The sequence below is a fragment of the Magnolia sinica genome, chromosome 9 (genome assembly GCF_029962835.1).
Source record: "Magnolia sinica isolate HGM2019 chromosome 9, MsV1, whole genome shotgun sequence".
Lineage (NCBI taxonomy): Eukaryota > Viridiplantae > Streptophyta > Magnoliopsida > Magnoliales > Magnoliaceae > Magnolia > Magnolia sinica.
The window spans coordinates 19,742,560-19,768,255 of NC_080581.1; the positions used below are offsets into that span (position 1 = coordinate 19,742,560).

Genomic DNA, 25,696 nt, shown 5'->3' on the forward strand with positions numbered 1-25,696 from the left:
TTCAAAGGAGATCAAAGTTACATGGCCCTCCAGTGATGTATTTATTATATCTACACCGTTCATCTATTTTTAGAGATCATTTTAAAGCATTATCCAAAAAATGAATTATATTTAAAGATCATCTGGACCACACCACAAATAGCAACGGAGATAATGATTTTCACCGTTAAACAATTTGTTGGGCCTGCCATAACGTTGATTTTCCATCCAATCTGTTCATAAGGTCACAAAGACCTCAAATGAAGAGGAAAAACAAATTTCATAATGATCCAAAACTTATGTGACCCCAAAAAGGGTTTCAATGGTAGACATTCAATCCCCCACTACTTTTTGCAGTGTGGTCTACTTGATAGTTAGATCTGTCTTATTTTTCGTCCAAAGCCTTAAGATGAGTTGGCCAAATGGATGGACGGTTTGGATATAACTAGGGGTGCACATTTAACCGGTAGAACCGTGGAACCGGATCGGAACCGACCAAACGGTCCGGTTCTAGAGTGCACCGGTTCCGGTTTCGGTTCCAAAAAATCAAAGAATTGGTGACATCGGTTCAGTTCTCGGTTTGGAGGTATGTAGAACCGAACCAAACTGTGAACCGATCCGTAGAACCAAACCGTGGATCCAATCCGTAGAACCGAACCGTGGAACCGAACCGATATATTTTTGCACACCTTATAATTATTTTCTCTAGAACAATTATTTTTGTAAATGTATTTTTGCACACCTTATATAATATCTAAACCATTCATCAAATGGACCACAACATGGATGGACATGGGCTTGCAATTGGGCTGGATTATAAAAAGACCAAAACCGTGGAACCAATTCGGAACCGAATAGGTTTTAATAGTTCAGTTCCGGTTCGGTTCTAGGGTGCCAACGGTCCAGTTCCGGTTCTGAATTTCCTAGAACCTTTAGGAACGGTTCGGTTCCTGTTTCACCCTAGAACTCAGATCAAACCGAACCATGTGCACCCCTGGATATAACACAGACCTCGTGATCAGACTCACAAAATTTGCCGACATGAATACAGCAGCTATATAGTTGGTGGGAGGTTCACCAGCCAATCCGCTTCCGCTCCGGTATATAACACATATTTCATGATGGGACCCACAGAACTTGGTGACGTCAACACACCAGCCCGGTCGGTGGTGTGTCGTACACCAGCCAATTCGCTTTCCCGTTTTGCTAGTCGTGTGTTAGGTCATGGACATAAAAATCAGAAAGATACAAAACTTAAGTGGGCTGCACCACGTGAAAAAGTGAGTTGGGAAATGTCTACCGTTAAAATCTCTGGGTCCACCTTGATTTTTATATGTCATCTATACCTTGCTACTTGGATTAACTGACAGCCCGATTAAATGCTTTTGCGGCCCCACGAATGTTTCAACGGTGGACATTGAATCCTCACTGTTTCCTGTCATGCAGCCCACTTGATTTCTAGATCTGCCTCATTTTTGTGACCATTGCCTAATATGAACTGACAAAACGGTTGGATGGGATGGAATTCTTACAATCATCAAGATGGCCCCCACCTAGCTCTGCAGGCAATCCGCGTCCGTCCCCGACGTAGGGTGGGAGGGAAACGGATTGGCTACTCCCCCTGCCACCAGCCAATTGCTGATAGTCGGTGCTTTGTGGCCCCCACTATGATGTATGTGTTTCATCCATGCCGTCCATCTATTTTTATAAATGAATTTATGATATGAGACCAAAAAATAGGCATATCACAATATCAAACAGACCACATTACAGGAAACAGTGTTGAATGAACAAAGACCATTAAAAACTTTTTGGGGGCCATAAAAGTTTTGGATCAAGCTGATCTTTGTTTTTTCCATTCATCTGGGTCTGTATGACCTAATCAACAGATTGGATTTCAAATAAACAGTACAGTAGGCCTTAGGAGGATTTTAATAGTGGATATCCAATCACTTTTGTTTTCCTTTGGTGTGGTCCACCTGAGATTTATATCCCTCTCATTTCTGGTATCGACCCCTAAACTGATACGTAAAAATGGATGAACGGAATGGATGAAACACATACATCATGGCGGGGCCCACAGAGCACCGACCACCAGCCACCGTTCCCGTGACAGGGGGAGTAGCCAATCCGTTCCAGGGTGGGACCTCACAGCTGACGGTCTGGATCAAATTGACCAGAGGGTCGAACAGCTTAGATCTGCCTCAGCGGGTCCAATCATGGTACTTTTTCATTTGAATCGCGTCAGATGCCAGTCCAGCACATTCGGATTTCTACATTGTACAAGTGGGTCCATGATTTAGTCATCACTACTAAATGCCAATGAAGCATGTCCCATTTACCAAAACTCTCCAACAACCAAAGATCCAGGCCGTTGAAATCAGCGTTTCTATATTTTGTTCTTAACCGTCAATTTATTGGCCTCGTATCAAAGAATCAAGATTATTTCAACCTCGGAAGATAAACTCCAAGGGCCATCAGAGGTGGGACCCATTACATCAACGGTATGGATCACTAAATCACGGCCACCAAAGCTTGAATTGAAACTCCCTACTGTACTGTAAGAACATGCGACTCAAGCATTGTACAGTACGTCCCTATCTCTCTCTCTCTTGTATCTTCCCCAAAGTAAATCGAGCCGTAAACTCTTAGAAAAGGGCAAGCCAATGACTGCCACGTGTCACTGGTGGGCCCAACCAGAAGTGTGGGCATCTGCTCCAAAGCCACACAAAACCGGAAACCACTGGATATATATATATATATTTATTTTATTTATAACGACGAGGTTTTGTCTTCCCCACCCTTTTCCATTCCCTCTCCCTTTCTCTCTCTCTATCTCTGACGACGCCATGCCAGAAACCGAAGAAGCTCGAGCCGAGCCAGAGCCGTGGCTGCAAGCGGCGATGTCTGACGAATCACTGGCCGCCGAGGTACTGATGCGGATCTCGCGTGCGGCGGCTGCCCCGGAGCCAGCTCCCTTGCCGCTGTGCTGGGGACAGCGCCAGCCGCGGTCGAGGCAGACACTCAGGGCCGGAATCCTCCACGCGAAGAAGGAGGAGGACGACGATGAAGCAAGGCGCGGCAGCCCAACGACTCCGCTGTCCTGGAGCGGCGGCTCCTCCCTCAGCGGCTCCGGCGATGTTTGCGAGGAGTCGAGCCGATCTGGCAAGCCGCTCGCCGCTTCTGGGGCTGGAAACTCGTCCGACTGCGGAAGATCAAAGGTTAGGGTTTCTGCGTTTTCCGGTCACTGGTTCTTGTTCCTTCAACTCATTTTCTATTTTCCGTTTTAGTTTCGTTCTAGAGGAGCGGTGGCGTCCACCTCGGGAGTACCAGAAACGGTACTCATCCGGATCTGGGAGCACGCGTACCACAACCGTCCAAACGGGTGTCAGGGCGTGTGGTCTATCCACGAGCGGGCCTAGATCGCGGCCGTTGTCTACACGCTCCTCACGATGCGGAGGTTCATCGTTTTGGTTGCTCCCGACGTACACCGCGTTTTACCTTTTGAGCTTTTGTTGTGGAGTCGTCTTCTTCCGTCCGGCGAAGGAGGTTTTCTGCGTTTTCTCCGTTTTTCAATTTTTTTTTCAAATTTTATTTTGACGAAAATGCCCCCAGGAATCAACAAATTTACCTTTGCCTTCCTCTCTGACCGAGGCGAGGGGACGTATGTTTTACGTTTCTCTCGCAGTTTTATTCTGGTCAGCTGTTGTTCTTGCGGTTTCTTTTCCAGTCGCGTTATTGTAGTCCGCGGACTACCAAAGTAATGGTATTCCTCTACCGGGATCCTGCGTATGGATGATCGGGACCGTTGGATAGGTAGGTCGTATCCGGGTAGGCCGCTGTAAAAGTATAAGTTGACACAAATGATCCTGGCCACTCGATCTATAGAAGGAAAATGCATCGAACGGTCAACGGTTTCAGTTCAGTCCCTTCTCCGTGCAGTTAGAATCGTCTTTACGGAAAAAGGAAGACAGCCAATTGCCTGTCAATGGTGGTCCCTACCTCATGAAGCGGGTCTTACACTCACCTCGTTCTTGCGGTTTCGTTGAGACGCCGGTCTTGTAATCCGCGGGCTACGGAAACATATTCCTGGTTCTTTTCCTGAATCATCCATAAGAATGATCGCAACCGTTTAGAAGGTAGGTCGCAGCATGGTAAGGGCATGATAAGAGTCGCCAAAAGAGATCCTAGCCATTCGATCCATGGACGGAAAATCATCGAACGTAAACGTTTTCAGTTCCAAGTCCATCATCCGCACGGTTAGGATCATCTTTAGAAAAGTTGCGGACTGCCAATTGCGGGCCCTACCTCGTGACTTGGCTCTTGCAGCGATCTAGACGCTCCATCTGGTGGACTACGATTTCGCTTCAGTAATCCGCGGAACCACCGGCCACCCGTTCTTCGGTCACCGCAGAAGGTGTTATTTGTAGTTGACCAAAATACCCCTCCGTCTGTTATCCAGACTTGCCCCGTTTTGCGATTTTTGGAGTAAAAGCCGAGGCGTCGCCTTTCACTCTTCAGGGGTGTTTTCGTCATTTTAAGGGGAAGGAAAAAAAATCGAAGTTGCTGTTTTGCGGTGAGTAGAAGAATCGGCATAGTAGACTGGTTTTTTTTTTTTAAATGACTAAAATACCCCTGCGGACTACCGGAAAACGCGGTCCTGGCGCCTGGCGTTCTTCGCCTTTTAGGAAGATTCTGTCAATCTATACGAGCATTTGGTTAAGAGGAGTTACATGCGCGCGGCTCGCATCTGTGCGCGGTATGCACGCGTTTTCAACTCCGTCCAGTGGGCCCGTGATTCGATGATACCGATCATTGGTCGAACGTCCCACCGAGACCGATGTTAGGATCCTTTTGAATGTCGACAGTTATCTAATCTCTTCTAGAACTTACTGTCTTATCAAGAAGATTTTCCATGGAGATCGTTCATCCACGGTGGGTTACAAACCAACGGTTTGGATTGCCGAACGGTGGCCGCTCTCGTAATAGTTGAAAACCTGTGTAGACTTTGGTAAGATGCGGGCCACGTGAAAGCAGTCTTGGCAGCTCCTGCTTTGACGTGACTTCGCTGCAATTTTATGATCTTCGTGTGGTACACGTGGCATCCTGTCCCCGAAATCAAGACCGTTCAATTGTGGTCCCTTTTCCAGATGAAACTACTCGTGAAATTAACAATGTTTTGAGATGATCCTTTCCATTCATATTGTGGGCCATCAAGCGACGGTTACGGATGCGGGTTTTAGATCGTACGGAGAGCGTGATTTTGGGGCCATTATCATCTACGCCGTACACGTCTCCATGAGTACTTTGGATGGCGGGTTTTGATGCCCGATGGCAAACACACGACAGTGCACACTTTCTACGCGGCGCGCGTGGTTTGGTGGGCCCAGCTTACGTGGCGGTGGAGACTCGTTTCTGAGAAGAGTACGATAATCTGCATGTGTACCGAAACTAATGTACACGCAGCGCAGTTTCTCAAATCTCAAGCCAGGAGTTCCGGTTACTGGGATAAGCCTTTCTAATAGGACGATTCTAACCAAGTGGACCTTTCTTTCCTGGTTTTGCAGTTTTTACCTTTTACCGTCTAATCCGTCCATCTGACACCATGAATGGACAGCCAAGATCAAATTTTCGCTGTATTCTCTACCGTATATCCCATCCATAACCGGCCCACGATTTGAACGGTTTGGATTGAGTTACATATACTGCACATGTGCTCTGGTGGTGTGCATGCGTATGGATTGTCGTACTCTCCTAGGGTATCTACAAACTACCGTCGTTTGGTTGGGAGGAGGAGGAAGGGTCCTTGATTAACCGATAAACGAGAAGTCCGACGTCACTCGCGAGAGTAGAATTTGAAGGGATAACTCAATCACACGCGCTAATGTGGCCTGCGCAGTTATTCCGGACCCATAATAAATCTGATCTGTCCATTTCCTCTCGATAGCGAGAAGATGACCACAGCGTATATTCAACTTGCACGTGGCCCACCTTTGTGCCTGAAAATGCTTGTATTGGATCCAACCCGGATAGCGGCTTGTTCGCATGCGCCGCGAGTCGCGTCTTCTTCGTTCTTTCTACCGCTCCTCCCAGCCTCGGGTGTTGGGAATTGGGAATTTTGGGATTGAAATTGTGGGAGCGTTAGCACTTTATGCGGCTAAGGATTCCTTTTTTTCCTTTTAATTGTCTCAGGCAGCCCTAAAATTGTCGTCTTGTTTGTCGTAGTCGTATCTGTCGGTTATCTTTGCTTCATCAAGAGGTTTTCTCTGTCTTGAGAGACCGACCCGTACTTTCGCCCCACGTATACCTCACGGTTCGTCGCCACTTCCAAACCTTATCAACACACCGTTTATGAATCTGGACCGTTTATTTCTGGGCCTACTAATTACTATCTGACAGAATCATAACTAGTGTCCAATACTAGCTGTTGACTTGGTGACTGGTGGCCTAGATTCGAGATGGAAAGTGAGATGATTTAGATTAGATGACTGTTTTTTTTCTTTTTGAAATAATAGATCCGATAGGCCTTAGGAGTGGGCGGTGCGGATTAACCGCTCGGATAGCCACGTGTGGGCCGGATGAAACGAATTATTTGGTGTATCTCTCTCGCTCTCTCTCTCTCTCTCTCTCCTTTTCTTGCGTTGCAAGATGGAAGAATAACGATCTGCAATACCATATTTCTCCTTGTTTGGTAATATTTCGCTGTTACGTCAGTCATTTGCAGGACTGCAGATTAGGAGAGGTTTTATAGTCCACTGGACTACTGAATTAGACGGTTGCCATATTCTCGTTGTGGAGACTGTGCTGGACCCCAGATGTACCTATGAACCGGATGACACGAATTGAAGGCTGGGTTGGGTCTACCAAAAGCGAGTAGTAGTCTGCAAATCGGTCCCACCCAAACCTAGTTTGGACCAGTCCTCGACAGATGGCATATACGACCTGTCAATATCTAGCCGGACCCATCATGGCCATGTATTTTTATTTATAAATGTTAAAACCCATTTAATTAAAGGGAAGAATAATAATATTCACTTTATCAATTTCTTGTAAATACAGCAACATGTCAAATTCATGAATTGAACTTGTTTGGGAATTAAGTTAGAAATTCATGGATTTGGCTAGCATTTACAAGATAAATAATTTTTATTTTACAAATCTCTGTTCAAAATCCGAATTCCCTCTCCCAAACAACACGGAACTACCGAAGAATGAGAACACATGGAACTCCCATGTTTATAAACAATCATTATTATTATTATTATTTTTTTTTGAAAGATGAATTCATTGAGAAGAAAAAAGGAAAAAACAAAGGAAAACAGCCTGCTGAGAGGGCAGGCAGCAACTACACTCTCAAGAAGAAAAAATTACAACCAAAATGACCCTTAACATTTGTAGCCCACTCGATCATGAACCGTTTAGCCTTAGACGCAACCACCCCAGCATGATTGAAGGAATTCCTGAAGCATTTGTTGTTTCGTTCTCCCCAAACAGACCACCAGATGGGGAGAATGGCCATTCTCCTAATTGTTGTCTTCACTTTTCCTAATTTCACTCCATGCCACGCCCAAAGGAGCTGGTTCACCTTGCTCGGAAAACACCAGTCTAAGTTGAACCGAAGCAGAAAATCGGCCCAAATGGACTGAATGAAAGAACGCAGGGGCAAGTGATCAACAGACCCTTCAGCCCGCATACAACAAAGGCAAATGTTGGGCAGAATCATCCCTTTCCTCATCAGGTTATCAGTTAGGATTCTTTTTTTTTTCCGACCAGCCAACCGAAAGCAAGAACTTTTGGGGAAGCTGGGTATTTCCAGAGGAAAGAAATATTTGCCTTGGGGATGGGCTGCTGCAAGTGCATCTGATCATATAGGGATCGAACAGAAAAGGAAGAGGATTTATCAGTCTCCAAAAGATGCTGTCCTCAGACGAAGGGGAAGGGGCAGCTGCATATATCCTCTCTAGAAGGCCCGCAAAAATCATAATTTGTTGGTGTGGGGAATCGTTTTAGACCCAACTTGAACTTCTTCATTTATTTCCGTGGGTGGTTGGGTTAGGCTGGAAAATATCTTCTATTGTTATTGTGGTGGCATTTGATTTTCAATTAAAAACACAGGTTCCAGCTTTGGCTGTTGTAATTGCATTTTTTGTCGTTTACAAAGCTGTTATTCAGTTAACTAATGCGGTTTATGGCAACTTTATCCATTTTGGCAGCCGGTTCTGTTCCAAATATGTCTGCTAGCCTGGTTCAGGTTTTAAAATACTGTTGTTTAGATTACAATAGGACCGGTTCAGTCTTTCGTGTGTGTGTGTGTGTGGGTGTTTTTATTGAATTATGAAGATGAGGGTATTTACATATGGTTTGTGGTGATTTCAGATTGCAGTAAGCAGCGAAGCTATCCCCTCCTTCAGATTGACCAGTGGTAGGACAAGAAAGAGAAAGGTAAGAATGATTTGTAAGAGAAAAGGTTAAAGAGGTTATTTGTCGCATGAATGCCAATGTTGCATGTGTTTCACATCTGGGCTTGATCATCAGCCGGTCCCAAATTCAGGTGGGCTACAAATGATAGATGGTTGGAAGAAAGACCACCAACCGTCTAAGTTCGACATGGCCATTCTGATAAGTGGACCTTCATTTTTTCATGCATGGTATGTTCATAGATCAGGGTCCACCCAACATGGTGTGTGGCTGGATCCTGCAGATGTGCGCCTTGTCTCAGCATTTGCCATTTGATTGGTCTCTTTTTGCCCACTTGATTTAATGGGGACATCGGTGGAGTTTATCAAATAAGGAGTTTAACAAGCAATTTTTATTGCCTGTGTGCAGACATTTGCTCAACTCAAGGAAGAGGAGAATTCATTGATGGAGGAAAGAATGGAACTGAACAAGGTATCTTGCATCGTCTTTTCTTCTGTAATATGTAGGTTCCTCCTGTGCCAGAGACTGCTCCCGTGCAGTCCATTTGTTTTCGGCTAACTAGATCCTGGCCATCCACGGGCTGAATTTCAGAGCCAAGTTGAGACCTCGAGTCCATGATAGCCATAACCCTTAAACGGCAAGTTTACTGCATGGCCCAGTTTAGCCGGATTTGGTTTGATTTCTAGGGTGTTGTGGTTGGGGCTTGGAACGACCACAAGCCCAATAGCTACCTGGTCGGCTGGCCTTTGGTCTGTCTGAAGGCCTGAAAGAGTGTTTGGCTCTTGGTACAACCTAGATGATGCCTGATTCCATTGTAGGTGGTTGGGCTTGGCTTTACTTGGTTCGTTTGTTCATGGTTTGGGATTAGTGATTCTTTGGCCTGGTCCAAACTGGCCCTGTTTCAATGGATGTGGACTTAGGCCAAGCCTCAATGGAAGACCTGTCAAATGAGGCCCATGCTCAGCCCATTTCTTTATTGGGCCCTGAATTTAGAGCCCAGGAATGTCCAGCAGTCCAGATGTGCAGCCCAAACCGGGCCAGTGGCTAGTATTGGGAACATGTGATGGACCTTTACGCGTTCCTAGCCTGGCCCACTGGAGCTGGCCCAAGTTGGACCAAGCCCAAAGGACAGGCCTTCGGGCTGGTTTGACAAATTGACAGCCCTGCTTACGTGGATTGGTTGACAGCCTGATATGTGAATTCTATTTTTTCAATGTTTTGTGTTAAACAGGAACTAGAGGGCCTGCAGGTTACTCGCAAGGAATTGTGGGTGAAAAACGAGAACTTGAAGAAATTGAAGGTGACATGCTCTTCCCTTCCCTTTCGGTTTCTACTTTGCTCGTACTGCATAATTTCCATTCTCCGTGCTATAGTTTAGGATTCTTTTATGGCATATGGAGTTGGCAACCTTAAGAGCCCCTTTTGACGCACCCTTGAAAGGGGCATTTGGCGCAAAAATGCTGTTCTATGCCAAACCCCAGTTTGTTTCTGTGTTTGATGTACTTTTGCAAACTGTTGGTTGATCCCCTGCTCGCCGAAATAAGCACTAAAAAGCCCACTTGCCAAACTAGTTGACCTACACAAAATGCAGGAAACCAAATCCCCTTTTGCAGGAATTGAGTCCAAACAGGCCCTTAATTTTCTGCGGATCACAAATAAGATTTTGGGTTCAGCTTCACTGTGCAAATTTTTCGTATGCCAATGAGAATAAGAAAGGTTTAGTTGTTGTTCATAAAAAAAATAAATGAAGAAGGATAAGAAAGATCTAGTCTGAGTCAACTGTTCTAAACTTTTGGTAGCTGTTTCTACATTCGGTCTGTTTCAAGTGGTGGTCCACATGCCTGACAAGTGACAATTGCCCAGTCAAGACCAGATGGTTGTGATATCAGTTCTATCGTAGTAAACCATTCCTTGTTGAGATGGGGCACAAGGACTTCTGCTCACTGTTAAGTAGACCCTTTTCACTAAATATATACCTCTTTTAGCTTTTTATTTATACTCAAGTTCTTAGATCATGTTTGGTAGATGCCTAAAAATGAGTTCATCTTGTTTTAATTAACAGTAATCACTTGATCCCTAATACACAATTGTTATTAAATAAAATGAGATGTACTTAATTTTTAGGTATCTACCAAACAGGGCCTTAATCTTGCAATAATAAGTATGAATTTGGAATAGGTACGTGAGGAACTATATCATATGTGGCCCACACATTTTTTATTCCTCATTTTTTATAATCAGAATCACTGGCCTGTTTGAGACAGAGTGCCACGTGGGTGGAGCTAGGGCTGCAACTTGGGCAGTTGGGGTCGGGTTGAGGGTCAGCCTGAGTCCGACCTGACCTCAAGAGGACAGCCCACAACCCACCTTGAATTCCAACCGGATGCACCGAACCCGAATTCCTTTACACTCAACCCTAAACCAACCATACCCGACTCAAATACATGGGATTATTCCCTACCCGACTTTCTCAATCCAAACCCAACCTGATTTCAAATCGAGTTGGAGTTTTCCTACCCCAACCTGACCCAATCTGGCACAAACTTGGGTCAGTCAGGTTCAGGTTGACATAAGCCCAAGTTGCAGCCCTAGGTGGAGATGTCCCAAAAAGGATTGCTCAACCTATTTTAGGACTTCTCCAGTTGAATGTGGACCACTGATGTATAAGAATTTGTGGGTCAATAATTAAAGTATAAGAATTTCCTGTTGAGTTGATTTTTGAGGCATAGTCCATCCAAGGTGAGACACAACAGACCAAACTGAACCACAGGCATGAATTGTCAGATTACCCAGATATATTGTGCAAAGATATGGGCCACGTACATATAATTCCTCTTGATGTGTTGGTGCATTGAAGCGTTTTGCATTGTGGTCACTAGGTTTTACAGGGGGACATGAGGATGTTAAGAAGGCAAATAGAAGTATGAATTTATCAAAATTTTGAAAATGTAATTCAACTTGAACATTGTAAATGCAGGCCAGCACCTGCAATAAATCACTATGTTTGTGTAACATGGAGTTCTTAAATTTGCTTCGAGTGGAATGGCCGCTGTGCTGAATCCATTGCCAGCTGCATCGAACTTGCCATTTCAAGCTGGTTTGATGGACTTCCTCTGCTGCAAGATAGGATTCTTCCCAAGCAAGAGCCTATTTGAAAGTGCATGTGGGTGCCATTTAAATGGAGTTACGGATGCATCTGCGCTCTTTCAGGCCTTTAATCACTGTTTCCCCATTGAAGCGTGCTTTCGAAACTGTTACATGGACACATACTTCGACAAGAAGATAAGCACTGATGGGGTTAGCTAATTACCTAAATGGTCATGATAAAACAAATCCTTCCGATTGAATTTCAAATCAAAATCATCTCCAATCTTTTCCTTTCACCTTAGAAAAAAAGGTGATAGAAATGGCTGGAATTTATTCCTTTTCAAGGCCTGAATGTGGTCACATGTAATAACAGATGTTTTCTATTTTGCAGATGGATCTAGAGTCCCAATCACCCGAGAAAATGACCGTTGCTTCTGAGTCTCAATCTCCAGAGAAAATGACCATAGCTGCCAATTCTCCACCAGAGACAGGCTTTGCGCTCCCTGATCTAAATCTACCACCTGATGAGGATTCTGGGATACTCTACGGAATGAGCTGACAGAAGGGGTTTCTGTTGTTGAATATGGGATTCAAAGCTTGTTCCGGTCTGGAACTATGCAAACAACATGAAGTGTATATACAAGCCATCTTTAAATGCAGATTACGACGAAGAATAGGAACAGTAAAAACAGTTAATATGCCAATTGGAGGTTGGTTGAGAAAAGCCGATGAGAAGAAAGAGAGGGAGGCGTAGACTGTAGAGAATCCTAACATATTTTGGTTAGATTTGCAGGTTTCCACAAGTTTCCAAGATTCATTTGGTGTCTACTACTTCTCTTTCCTTCTAACTCTTATTTTTATACATATTTGAGGTGTAATCATTAGTAGAGGATGAATTCAATTTTGTTGTTTTTCTTCCTTGTTTATAGAAAGACTTCTCTAGTGCAAGTAATAAAAAATTTCACATCTCTTCTATTTTACACGGATGCCTTAGATTTTGGGTTTTGCAGGTTGAATTCATTTTGTTTGGGTGGATTGGGACTCTCTGCAGATGGACCATTGGCGGAAGCGATTAGGACCCATGTGGGCCCCTGTTTGGGTATTAGCCAATCAAGGTTTGTAGATTGGTTTTGGTGCCCATATGTGGGCTAAAGAATGGGGGCATTGGCCCATGTTTACAATGATACTGACGGTCCATCCAGTGGGCAATGAACGTGGATCTGCGGCGATGATGGTTCGTTTGGCTGTCCATTCGCAAGTCACTGTTTGGATGGTTTGGACCTCTCTGATGAGGGCAATTTTGATATGGATGGTTTGGATCTCTTGATCAGTGAAATTTTGATATGGATTCATTTAATGGAGAAATGCTTACTTCCAATCCATTGGACGATGAGTTTACCATCCATCCCGCAGTGAGGATCGCATTGACCATACTTGTATTTTGTTAGTTATCAGTGATTATATTATTTTGTGGTGTGGCCCACCTGATGAGTGGAAGTGGCTGATTTTTGCACATGGAGAGTTATGATCTGCAAACCTTTCATTACGAGAATGGGAAATTTAAAAAAAAAGAAAAGAAAAAGAAAACTTAATTCGAAAACTCAATTCTTGTCTAGTGCTCTGCCTCTGCCCTTCCAAAATGGGAATGAAAGGGAAATGCTTGATTTAGTCAGGTTGGCATCCATATCATCTATCTGGACCGCGCATTAGGTCTACCCCACTCTTCTTCCAGTACCCTGCAAAAATCACAGCAATCAGATGGTTCTAAGCATACCTGACTGGACCCATCTTCTTTGATCGACTTTGTCCATTCAATTTTGCATGCTGCTGATTGGATAGTTTGGATCATCCTTTAGTATTATGTCTGCCAGGCAGCTTATGAAGACTGGAGTGGACCTAATGGACGGTCGTGATTGGTGATGTGGATGGCAACTGGTCCACATGTCTACGCATCTATTTCATTTCCTGATCACCTTCAGGCAGGGTACCGTAATTTGTGGTGCAGAAACATCTTTTCCACCAAGATCGACTACTATGCAGAGTATCAATACCATGGAAACGGTAGGTCCAGCCGTGAATATCAGCTGGCAGAAAAATCAGGGCCGTTCACTCATAAGGTGGACCACACCAATCAAACCAATTGAAAGCCACTGATCTGACTCGACATGCATGTTTGGTCCACCTAACGAGCGGATCAGCCTATTTTTCTAGTTGTGTGATCTTTATGATCCGACTGATTTCTTACACTAGTAGCATAGGGGCACCTTAGTAAATAACTCAAACCCTTGAATATTGATCCTGCGGGCCCACATGCTTTCAAACACGGTCCCACCACTTAGGTATCCATGCTGCTGGTGTAAAACCTCTGTGGGGCCCGCCATGATGTGTGTGTTTTATCCACGCCGTCCATCCATTTTTCCAGCTCATTTCAGGGCATTAGCCCAAAAACGAAGCAGATCCAAAGCTCAAGTGGATCACACCACAGGAAACGGTGGGAATTGAACGTCTACCGTTAATGGAAAAATGTCACTCGTCAGAGATCCTCACCGTCCAAACAATGGTGGGAGCTTCTTTAATGCTTCTCATCACCCCTCTGATTAATTAATTAGCGAAGATAAAAATAAAACTACAACATCCATGAAGCAACAAACCTTGCATAATCCATCCACACACGTGTGCATTCATGTAACTGCCATCACATGTACTTCAAATCTCAGACGTCCAATGCAAAGACGTTGCATCCTTCAACATAACGACACACACCAAACTAACCGCATTTGAAGAAAAGAAGATAACGAGGAAAATTAACGACCGTACTAATGTCTAACGGTGGGCCGGCGGAGGAGATGGACGGCGGGGAAAGAGCGGAGAAGAATGATGGATTGGAGCCGGTGGCGGAGGGGAATAAAAGTAAAACCATGAAGGTGGGGGAGGTGGTGGAGATATTGGCACGTGCCGATTTGACGGTGGGGATCTGCAACGTCTGATAGGGGTGTGTGGCCCACGCTTCCCGATCTGAGGTGGTGATGGATGGGGAGAATTTGTAAGGTGGTGATGGTGAGATAGAGGGGGTGAGATGTATGCAGTGGTAGTGATGGGATGTGAGTACGGTAGTAGAATAGATGGATTGGATAGAGATAAGAGAAGGGTAGTTAAAAGATACTTCCAAAAGGAAACTGATAGTGTTTTCATTTTTTTTCTTTTCCTTTGTCATGAGCTGGTTGAGAAGGGGGATTGCTTGTCATTTATAGGGAATGTACTATTAGCCGTTCATCAAGTGGGCCCATCATCTTTGGTCAGTGGCGATTCTCAAAACCTACACGCGTGTGTAACACATCCACGGTGCACGCTAGCACGTGAGACCAGTGTAATATCCAGGCCCTTCATCAGGTGGGTCTCATCATCTGAATGTTCTTGCCAAAAAATGAAGGTGGTAAGATGGGCTAGAATATTAGAAACAGGTGGACATGTTAGAAAATTCTGAACAAGTTCTTGCTTGCTGTACATTTGTTTTGGGAACTGTGGCCCACCTGATGAATGGACTGATCTGATTCTTGAGATAGGACATTTATGTTGTGGAACCCCTCTGATGGATGGATTGGATTTACGCCTTTGTGATATTAGGTTATTTTATAAATGTATATTTGTTTCATACAAGCCAGGCCCTGATGTCGTTGGATTGGCCTGATTTTTGAGATACGTCGCTTTATATATGGGGCCCAACAGATGAACGATCCGGATCACATTTCTCGTTGGCACGTGAGGAGGAGTACGAATCGGATGGCTACTCTGGCGGTGTGTGATGGGCATGGCATTGGTAGTGGATAAGGTAGGCAAGTGCGACGCGTGAAAAAAGCAGCTTGCGTTGGGATTCTCTTTAGCAGTGGCGGGAAACAGGACGCGGATTTCCTGGGAAAGCCTTTCGCAGCGGAAGGATGGTGGGAAGGGCCCAATGAAATGTATTTGAGAAATCCACTCCGTCCATCCGTTTTTTGAGATCATTTTAACACGTCTGAAGAAAAACTAGGTGGATAAAAAGTCAAGTGAGTCACACGAGAGGGAAAATTTGTGAAAGAAACTCCTACCGTTGAAACGTTCCTGGGATCCACCTTGATGTTTATATGCTATCCAAACCGTTTATAAGGTCATTCCCAATGGGATGAAGTGAAAACAACAGAAATATAGACTTATACATAACTTTTATAGACATAAGAATCCTTCAACGGTGCTCACTGAATTTCCACTGTTTCTTCTCGTTTGGCCCATTTGAGTGTTAGATACACCTAAGTTTTTTTCTAACTTCCTAAAATGATCTTTCAAAACTTATGGACGGGGTGGATTTCTCATAAAAATCTATGTGGATCCCACCCAGCATACTTGCGCAGGAAATCCGCGTCCCGGGAAAACGGCGGGAAACAAGGGGGAGTTATTTGATACTCCGGCAGTGTATGAAGCTTGATACGCATGCTCTCTTAAACTGCACACATGACGTATATGAACCCAAGTCAAACCGTCTAAATTGTGGAAATGAATGTATATAAATCACAGCCTCAAAATCAGATTGGTTTATCCATCCTAACCTCTGATTAGTGGACACTTGCTTGTTGAAATAGTATCATTGGATAATATTTTCATTTTAATCGTCCAGTAAATGTCCATCAATCCGATAGTCAGATAATGAAATAAGGGCGATTTTTGGTTCATTGGACATGTAAAGTAGTAAAAATAATTTAGAAATTTTAATTTTAATTACTTATACTTCCTATTATGCAATTTTTACGTAATTTCTAATTGCCGCTTACCAACTCTGGCCGAGTATTAAAGGTTTTTCTCAGGAAAGCTAGTCTGATGGTGGGAAAAGAGAAATTTCCAACTGCATGACCAGTATATGGCCCACAACCTTTTTAAGCCCACTTGCTTTTTACCTTCCAAGAATAATCAACAGCTGTACGGTCCCATTTCTCAGGTCGAAAATTGTAACATCCTTTATTCTCACTGTTTTGGATTTCCAAAAATTCATTAATTTTTATTTATTTTATTTTATTTAATTAACCTAAATATTACTTAATGACCATTAGCACTCAATGTCAGTTTATACAGAGTGTACCAGTGAAGAACCGCACAAGTCCGGTTAATCATGTAACGTCCTGCCCAACCAGAACAGTGTCCTGGGGCGTCCACGTAGGATTTGCTGCAGAACCGTTCGTTTAAACTACTCATGGTTTGGTGCCACAACTAAATTAAGTTAGAATTAACCCATTAGAGTAGACCAGTCGGGTTGTGATTGGGCCAAGTACGGGCCGTCAAGCCAAATGACCATTTACACTTGGCAGCAGCTCGTGCGGGCTATACTGCGACATGGGAAGGTCGGAAAATTATAAAAATTCAAGAGAGCATAGAGATCACAGGGCTTGGGGACCATCGCGGACCACAGACCCAGTGGACACCCAGAAGTGGAATCTGACACTTGCCAGATGCGCCCCACCAATGCCAAAATTGGAATCTGGCACGTGTAAATAAAAACTGAGATGTGAGACATTTCAACCGTCAGATTTTTTCATAATTTACGATGAGGGTCTAATGTATTTTTCTACGCCCGCCCATAAAATCTGGGTCCCGATCGTGGCACGGTGACCGTTGATCGCGAATCAGACCCGTGCGACCAAACCCCATATCTGATCATCCCCAAATTTTGCATGGCTCTTCATCGGGCCATGGAGCACCTATCCTATAAGTTTCATGGTCAGAGGGCCACCAGAACTGCCCCGGTTATCCAAACAAGCTCTAGACCGCTCGTTGGTGGACCACTAGTTCCAAAACTATAGAATAATGTCCGTCTCATTGGGCTTGACGTCCATCACAGGAATCAGACCTGGGTACTGCCCAGAACCGGTCAACTTAAGCCAAAGGACGGGTGCATGAGAAGTGCAAATACCCTAAAGGAAGGAGTTGAAACTTAAGTGAATTGAGTCGTCCACTCTTATGCAAAGTTGAGGATTTCGGACCGTCGGTTTATGACCAAACTTTACCCATGGAGTAAGGATATTTTCCTGCTCATATCCGTATAGCCGCGGCCCTGATCGACTATCGGTGACCGTTGAACAGACTTCTTATCATATTTGTCGATCGGCGCATCCAAATGGCGGGCCGATCATATCCATACGTAGATCATCATTAGGGCTAGCTATCCTACGGTGTATATTGACTTATACACCCCATAGTGGGCCCTAGAGGCTAGAAAGACCCTCTCATAAGTCTAGTATAGTAAAAACCCAACACTTGGGGCCATTGTCACCAAATCTGGCATTCTAAAAAGGCCTTATTTGGGGTACCCACTCCCTCATACGAATTTGCCCTAAGAAACAAAGGGAGAGAGGAGAGAAAAAGGAGAAGGAAGAGAGGAAGAAGAGAGTGAAGGTGGACCGTAGGCAAGGTGGGATCCAAGGGAGTTCAATCTTGCACCACCCTACCTTTTCTTTAAGGAAGAACTCTCCACCACAACCACACATTCGCTCCGTTGATCATCTAGGTAAAAACCCTCATTCCTTTTCTTGAAAACCTTGAGTTGAGGAAGGATTTGCTTGAAACTCTAACATGCAAATGGTTGCTTTAGGGATTCCGGCTGTCTGACCCTAAAAGCCCTCATTCCTAGGTCGTTTTCCAAGCCTCCAACGATCCATAGGTGCGAACTATTACTCTTAGGTGACCTAGCACCAATTTTAATACGAGATTAATGATTTTGATTGCTTGGATGTTATTTTTGAAAGTCTAGAAAATCTTAGGAATTGTATGTTGGTTGAAATGGTATGGATTTATATGTTTGACTCTCTCTCTCTCATGATGTCGTTTATGTTTCTCACATGATTCGATGTATGGATGATCATATGCTCATGCCGTGTTGATTTTTATACGTTGTTGCTTCATATTTCGTATGATTTCATTACTCTTGTGTATATGATTTCTCAACATGGAGGAAGTGTTAACTTCCTCAATAACCCACACCACACACATACACTTTATTCATAATATTAATGATTTGCTTGTAGGAAAATTTGAATTGTATGTTGAGTAATATGAGATCACGGTGTTGAATATGCTTGATGCGGCATTGGTAGTTGGCATGCTATAAGTCACTATTCCTACCCTTGGGTTGGTCAGGAACATGAGGAGAGCGAAGGTGGTTCCGTTGGTAGGACCACCTTGAGGCTAAACCCATAGGTTTGGACGAGCATGTGTGGGCGGCAGTAGTCAGGCTACATGGGTCACTTGTACCCGATGTCGTTCCGCCACATACTTGCCTGAGCTAGTGCGGTTTAGTCCACTGGCTGACCCACCTAGTTGTTAACCTTGTTTGCTCACATATGTATGGAAACTGAAACACCCCACCACCGTTGTAGCCCATCAATACCGGATAGAATATTGATCCACAGTCTCGTGAGCCGGGCATGGTGGAATGAGACACTATGTCTGAGCTGTCGGCCTACGCTGGGGTGACGCGCCTCCCCGTAGTGATCGCGAGCGACCCCATATTCAGCACTCCCCATGTGCTTGAAGTCGGGGATGGGAGAAACCCGACGGGGTCAAGGATCGCAGGGTCTCGGCCTCACACATTGGGGGGTTTTGGCCTCGCAACTAGTTCAGGGCATTTGATACGTGGGGTGTATCAGATTCCCAAATCTGCTGGATGAATAGACTTAATTAAGAACCCGGTTAACATCATCATTGCATGACATTAGCTAGGTTGGCGACTCGGCAGTCGAGGTCGCACTGAGGGAGTGTTGGCATTGGCGATCGTTAGATGTTGTCGCACGAGGGAGCATTGTGGTGAGGGCAAACATCATATCATCCTGCATCCATGCACATTAACAAGACTAGATAGATGTTTATGATTGATTGCTTTTCATTAAATTCTTATTATAATTGATGCTTGTTGCGACTTAAGACTAATAGCACCCACTGAGTTGATCACTCACTCTCACTCTGGGACGGTGTTTTAAAACACCAACCAGACCCGTTCATAGATGCAGGTGATATAGACTTCGTGGAGCCTGGCGATGCGAGCCTTGAGGAGGAGGACAGGTTCTCTTCTTCCAGCTGATGAACGGGTCCTCATCGGACCTGTAGATGGGTCGTTGGATCGCTGCGCAGAGGGCTCAGCTTTATTCCTTTTTGACATATTATTCTTTTGTGATTTTGTTAGGTGACACCATGTGTGACCCTTTATATTTTTCTTGGTCATGTATATGTGTGTATATATATATATATGTATGCTAGTTCTCTTTCATTTCAGTCGGCAGGTGCATTTGTGCTTCATGTTCCAGGAACTCCAGGCTTCGCATTTAAACATAGATTAATCGCATATTAATGAAAATCGATTACAAGTGACCCCGGGAACTCGGGAGTCGAGCGTATGCACGACCCCCGATTTTCAGGGTGTTACAAGATGGTATCAGAGCAATAGTTTGGAATCCCTTGGGCCATGGGTCATGAACTCACTAACGCGTCCGCTGACTTGAGAGGATACATATTAGAAAACGTAACAGGGACTTAGAATGCTAGGAGCCATCCCAGACCCTAAATTGACAATTTTAAATGGAAGGAAGGACTTACAAGGGGTTAGGAATGGGTTGCGAGAGAGGGGGGTCCGAGGGTCTTAACTTGACAGCAAGATTCGGTTCGATCGACTAGGAGGTTTAGCTCGTTAGTCCATCAAATTTCTAGGGCCCATGCATGGGGCCAACTGAAGTAGGTAGGATTAGGGTGAAATGAATGTCAGAGTAACGATTAATGTAGGTGTAAGGTATTGTCCATGGGATGAGCGCATCCCATGTTCCATGATGACCTGTTGGAATGTATCCAATTAGAGGTAAATTTCGAGTTTTCCTTCCGAAATTTACCTGGAAAGTCCATCATAATGAGATTTGGAAATCCCATATCACGCCTCTCAACACCAGGCTCATCTAGCAAGCCTAGGAAGTTAATTTGGAATCCTATCCCACACTCATTCCAGACATGCCTTTCCCAATCGTGAGTTGGGATTAGCGTTGTAATCCCGTTTCGTAGAGCTTAATGCCACTAGTCAAGTAGGCCTAAGTCTAAATTCTTCTTCCCAACCTATCCTCTTAAAATCTTCACCTACCTTCACTATGCTCTCTAATTTTCTCAGCACATTGTCAGGAACGAGCCGAGAATCGAAAGATTTGACAGTCGAAGCCAACATTCAAGTCTGAATGAGCTAGGTCTGGGTCAAATATGTTAGTTTTGGGTCAAATTTATTAGTTCCAACCCATTCTGGGATAAAGACTTAGGGGTAAATGAAAATTTACTGGAAATAGTGAAAATATAGATAAAATAGATTTTTGACCACTAAGCAGGAAGAATCTCATAAAATAAATATTTCCATTGCGTAGATCAGCTTCTCCTACCCCAAATTCATATATGGCATGTCGAATAACTCATTCCGGTTTGTAAGATATACTCGTCGCGAAGCGACCTCGCCCGGAACACAGTGAGCCGACGGGACCCGGCCCGCACGACCACCCGACCCCGCCCGTGGACCCCGCCTGGGCTCTAGCAACTCGGCGGGACCCCGTCCAGCCGGCGGGGCCCCCGCCCGGACATCCAGAGGGTCAGCGGGACCCCGCCCGACCGGCGTGACCCCGCCTGGATTTGGACAGATTATTTCCAAACTTTGAAAAATCATATCTCCTTCGTTACAACTCCGATTTAGGTGATTCAAAAGCCAGATTGAAGCTTGATGAGTCTAGTTTTATATAAAAATAAGAAAAAAATAAAATAAAAACTATAATATAGTTAAACTTAAGATGTTTTACCAACTATTCAAAAATTATTAATTTCATACAGCGGTTACTCCTAGAATTTTAATGATTTATTTACAATTCCAAATAAGATGAAATTTTGTAGGATGGCTTTAAACTTAATGATAAATCATTATAAAAATTCTAAAAATAATTTATTTACTAAAAGTATAAGAAACGTTTCAAAAATTAGGGATGTGTAGAGCCCATTTCCTTCTACTCCCACTCCATCATCCTCGCTCTCCCATCCTCAAACCCATCTTTTCAAAATCCATCTTCTCCTTCTACAAACTCTCCATTTCCTCTTCCTCATCTCCAAAACACCTTCCCAAACCCTTTCTTAACCATTCTTTTTTTCTCTCAACCCCGTTCTTAAGTCCATCCACAAAATCCCATTCATAAAGCCAACATCAAATCTACTCTCTCCAACTAACTCCCATCTTTTTTTTTTCTCTCATATCCAACCCAAACCCATTTCTAACATACATTCCCCAAAACCCAACATCACACTTCATTCTCAAATCCCACTCCATTCTATCAGTCACTCTCAAAATCCATTGCAAAAAAAAAAACCCTTCTCCTTCTCCATTTCTTCAACTTTTCTCAAATCTCACTACCCACTCTCTCAAATTTGCATCTTCTCAAATCTTATTTTCCAAAACCTATCTCTAAGACCATTCTTAAAATCCCTTTCTCAAACCCACTTCTAAAACCCACTCCTAAGAACCGTTCACAAAAACTCATTTCTAAAGGCCATTCCCCAAACCCTTTCCTAAAACTCAATTTCAAGCCCCTTTTCAAAATCTCTTCCTCATATCCAATCTACCTCTAGCCAAGAAAGATGACCTCCCTTGCAACCATTGCCTCCTTCTTTTCCTCCTAGTGATCCTTTCCCTCATGGGAAAGAAAGGACTGGCTCGCGAGGAGGCGGGCTGAGCCAGGAATCGTCCTGTATAATTAAATCAGATTATTTTTAGTATATATATATATATATTTTTCCAAGTAGTTCCTATCATGGTTGGATTACAATTCCTTAGAAGGATTGAATTTTATTACTTAAGATCTTATAAGTTCGTATTCGATGCAAACTTCGCTAAAACATTATGAGTTCCTAAAACTTTTTCTTCCTTCCCTTTTTGCATCGTTCACAGCGTCATTAGCCCTCCAAATTTCTGAGATATCTTAAAACTTTTGATTCTTCCTTTACCCGAAATTAACGAAAGCAAAGTGTGGTTTGTTCATAGCCCACGCCCATAAGATCAAGATGACAATATACAGAAACATGTTTAGGCCCTTAAGGGGTGTTTAGCACATGGTATTTGATAGGATTAGGTGGAAGGAAATTGCATTTGGTCTGTGTAATTACATCCAACATTTGAAGAGGATGGAAAGGGTAAGATTAGGTGGGATGGAATGGCATTTCGTCCCATGAAATTGCATTTGATCCCCATGCATGAATTCCATGGTTTTTTGAAATCTACTACACATGTAGGCCCTACATTGAGGCATGCGTTAAACCATGCCATCCATCCATATGCACCATTTACATGTGACATTCTGATTATATACGTGTACAAATGAACGACATCCGTTGTGAATTTGGTCTGCTGATTACAAATTTCATGGTCCACCAAACATGATTTAGCTTAATCCGGTGTTTTCCGTGGCAAATTTTTTTTTTTTTTTAAAATCCCAAACATGGGATTGGATGGTTGCAATACCATGGTATTTCTAGACATGCAATCATTGTGAAATAATGATATTAATCCCATCTAATACAATTCAACACTATTCAATTCCACTAACCAAACAGGCCCTTAGGCTTCCAAATCCCACCCCATTTCCTCCCTATTCCACTCACCTCTCTCAAATCCAAGAGCTTCGTGGGACCAATGTCATATATGGATTGTATCCATGCCGTTCATTCAGATTTTTCGAATTATTTTAGGGTATGAGCCAGACAAATAGACGGCTGAAGTGAACCACACAGTGAGGACTGAACTCCCACCACTAAAAACATTTTTGAGGTATATGTGGAAAATGACATGTCAAAGAATGTACTCTACATGTTCCATAATATGGGGAGGTGTGGATGAGGCCTATTTTGAGATCCTGTAACAGTCTCTTCAATAATTTAGTTAGGAGCCGTGAAGCCTGTGTAGCGATTCATGTGTAATATCAGATAATTTGAGTTGGGATCATGCCTGATCTTTTCACTTTTACAACAATGGTGAGTGTTTGCTTTAAGAATGGAATGATGCATAGGCCAACTGAGTTTGTTGCAGGTGTAGAAGATAAGGGGTTTGAGCCAAAATGTGGTTACTTGTAATTCATTAATTGATGAATAGTGTGAGTTGGGTAAGATAGAAGTTACATCGGACATTTTGCTGTTAATGGGTGAGAAGGGTATTTTGCCGAATGGGGTTAATTATACTTCGTTGATTAAAGCCTACTGTAAAGAAAGTGAGATTTAAAATATATATTTGTATATACATGATATAGCTCGTTTACTCTATCGCCTAATTTACTTGCTTGGTTGTACCATTTGAGGTGTACATGTAATAGTCGTGTTGGGTTTAGTACTAGATGGGACCATGTCAAGATGCGAGGGTAGTCAATGTGAAGCTCCGCCATGGCCGGCTCCTGGATCCTAGTGTGTCATATCTCAAGTACTTCCCTAAGTGCAGACTAGAAAAGCATTCGCACACACCCTCGTTGCGAATGAGTCAGCATACCACCATAGTGTAGTCACGCTATTTTGGAGAGGAGAGTAAGATAAGAGCCTTCAAGTTAAGCGAATTTGTTATACTAGAACAGAAGAATGAAGTTTATTTGGTTAGTTACAAATGAGGACTCGTCTTCCTTATGTAGACCTAAGATCCTTTTAGCTACCTTACATGGATAGTTAAGATAAGGCTTACGATGTCATCATGCGGCTGAGAAAACTTTAGAAACCATCTAGATAATCCTACGTAGTCTCTACAATACATTCTTTTACCACTCTAGAATTTTCTATACACGTGGGAACCTCTTAACCTACAAAATGTGCTGAAATGCCTAATTTCATGGAATAGCCTCCTTGAAATTTCTGGTATATCCATAACGTTAGTCAACAGATGAAGATTGATGCCCTGTGGGTTGCCAATGAACCAAGTGTATTTTTTCCATATTTGAGTTTTAGTATTTTGTTTCTTTTAAAAAAAAATTACTTCTAACTATGATAGAAATCGTCTTGTATGATTAAATTTAGATTATTTTTAGTATATTTTTTCTACTTCAAATAGTTTCTAGTACTGTTGAACTTTGACTCTTGAATAGGGTTGAGTTTGATTTTTTTTAATTCTTTCTAACTTCATATTCGATGCAGACTTCACTAAAATATTGTAAGTTTTCTTATTTTCTTATGTAATCAAAATTCATACCACATTGAGGAGATGATGTTCTTCCTCTTTTCATTCCCGCGGCCTTTTTAGGGTCACCATCCCTTCTAAACCCTAGAGAGAACTCTCCCATTCTAGATCTACTTCAAGCCCATCTCCAAAAAAAAAAAAAACCCATCTCAAACCCCCTTCACAAATCCAACGCTAAACCCATTTCATTTTTTTCCAAAACGTTTTCATCAACAATCTATTTCCTTACCGAGGGAAGTGACATTTCTAACAACTGTTGCCTCCTTCTTCTCCATTTCGGTGATTCTTTCCCTCATGGGGAAGAAGCACCTCCACCCTCGTCCGACCCAGAAGAATAGAAGCTTAACACATAGATAATTAGTAGTGGTTTTGAGTCAGTTAAGACTATTTCCATATGTTGAAGGATAATTAGAACTTTTGCTTGACTAGGTTATATTTTCCTTACATTTGGAATATCTTTGCTGAAATCCATATTGTAGAATGTAACTGGCCATACTAATGACACTTTGAATCCAATATGTATGTATGGATTGCCTTGAAATTTTCTTGTTGTCTTGTGAATGCTTATATGTATGATTGGCTTACTGCGTCCTTATTAATGTTATTAGCACTTCAAACCACCAGAATACTTTAAAATTTTCGACTATTCCTTTATTCTTGAAATTTATGAAACTAAAGTGCAGTCTGCTCTTAACTCACTAGACATGGGATCGAAATGGTGATATACATATAAGATTTTATACTATTAGAAACCTTTTTAAGATAATCATTTGACCATAAACATTGTGGGAGATTTAAATCACTAAGTTATACAAGAATTAAAATGAGAACTCTCTCGGACCAAGATCCAAAGGACAACCTTATAAATAGAAGATTTAAACATTCCAATAATGGCCGTTTCCTAAACATTTAGATTGATCGGACTACGGAATTACGTAAGTATACGCCTGCGAAGCATTAGCGGCTTGACTCAATTCTCAATCC

General features: G+C 43.1%; 1 protein-coding gene across 2 annotated transcripts; it reads left to right on the forward strand.

Annotated features, from left to right (window-relative positions):
• The first annotated feature begins 2,735 nt into the window (after window positions 1-2,735).
• Window positions 2,736-12,464, forward strand: LOC131257029 (uncharacterized). 2 transcript variants are annotated; one of them, XM_058258193.1, is made up of 5 exons: window positions 2,739-3,200; window positions 8,356-8,421; window positions 8,806-8,868; window positions 9,629-9,697; window positions 11,876-12,464. In XM_058258193.1, exons 1-5 carry the CDS (start codon window positions 2,829-2,831, stop codon window positions 12,041-12,043), a joined length of 738 nt encoding a protein of 245 aa, XP_058114176.1. In that variant the 5' UTR covers window positions 2,739-2,828; the 3' UTR covers window positions 12,044-12,464. The 2 variants fall into 2 exon arrangements, with proteins under 2 accessions (XP_058114177.1, XP_058114176.1); XM_058258194.1 differs by lacking the exon at window positions 9,629-9,697 and having other exon boundaries at window positions 2,736-3,200.
• The last annotated feature ends 13,232 nt before the right edge of the window (window positions 12,465-25,696 follow it).

Excerpts from the sequence above, each read along its gene's own strand:
- LOC131257029 (XM_058258193.1), top strand. The coding sequence starts at position 2,829 with ATGCCAGAAACCGAAGAAGCTCGAGCCGAGCCAGAGCCGTGGCTGCAA. Across the intron at positions 8,422-8,805 it reads GTAGGACAAGAAAGAGAAAG|ACATTTGCTCAACTCAAGGA; the intron begins GTAAGAATGATT and ends GCCTGTGTGCAG. Across the intron at positions 9,698-11,875 it reads AGAACTTGAAGAAATTGAAG|ATGGATCTAGAGTCCCAATC; the intron begins GTGACATGCTCT and ends TCTATTTTGCAG.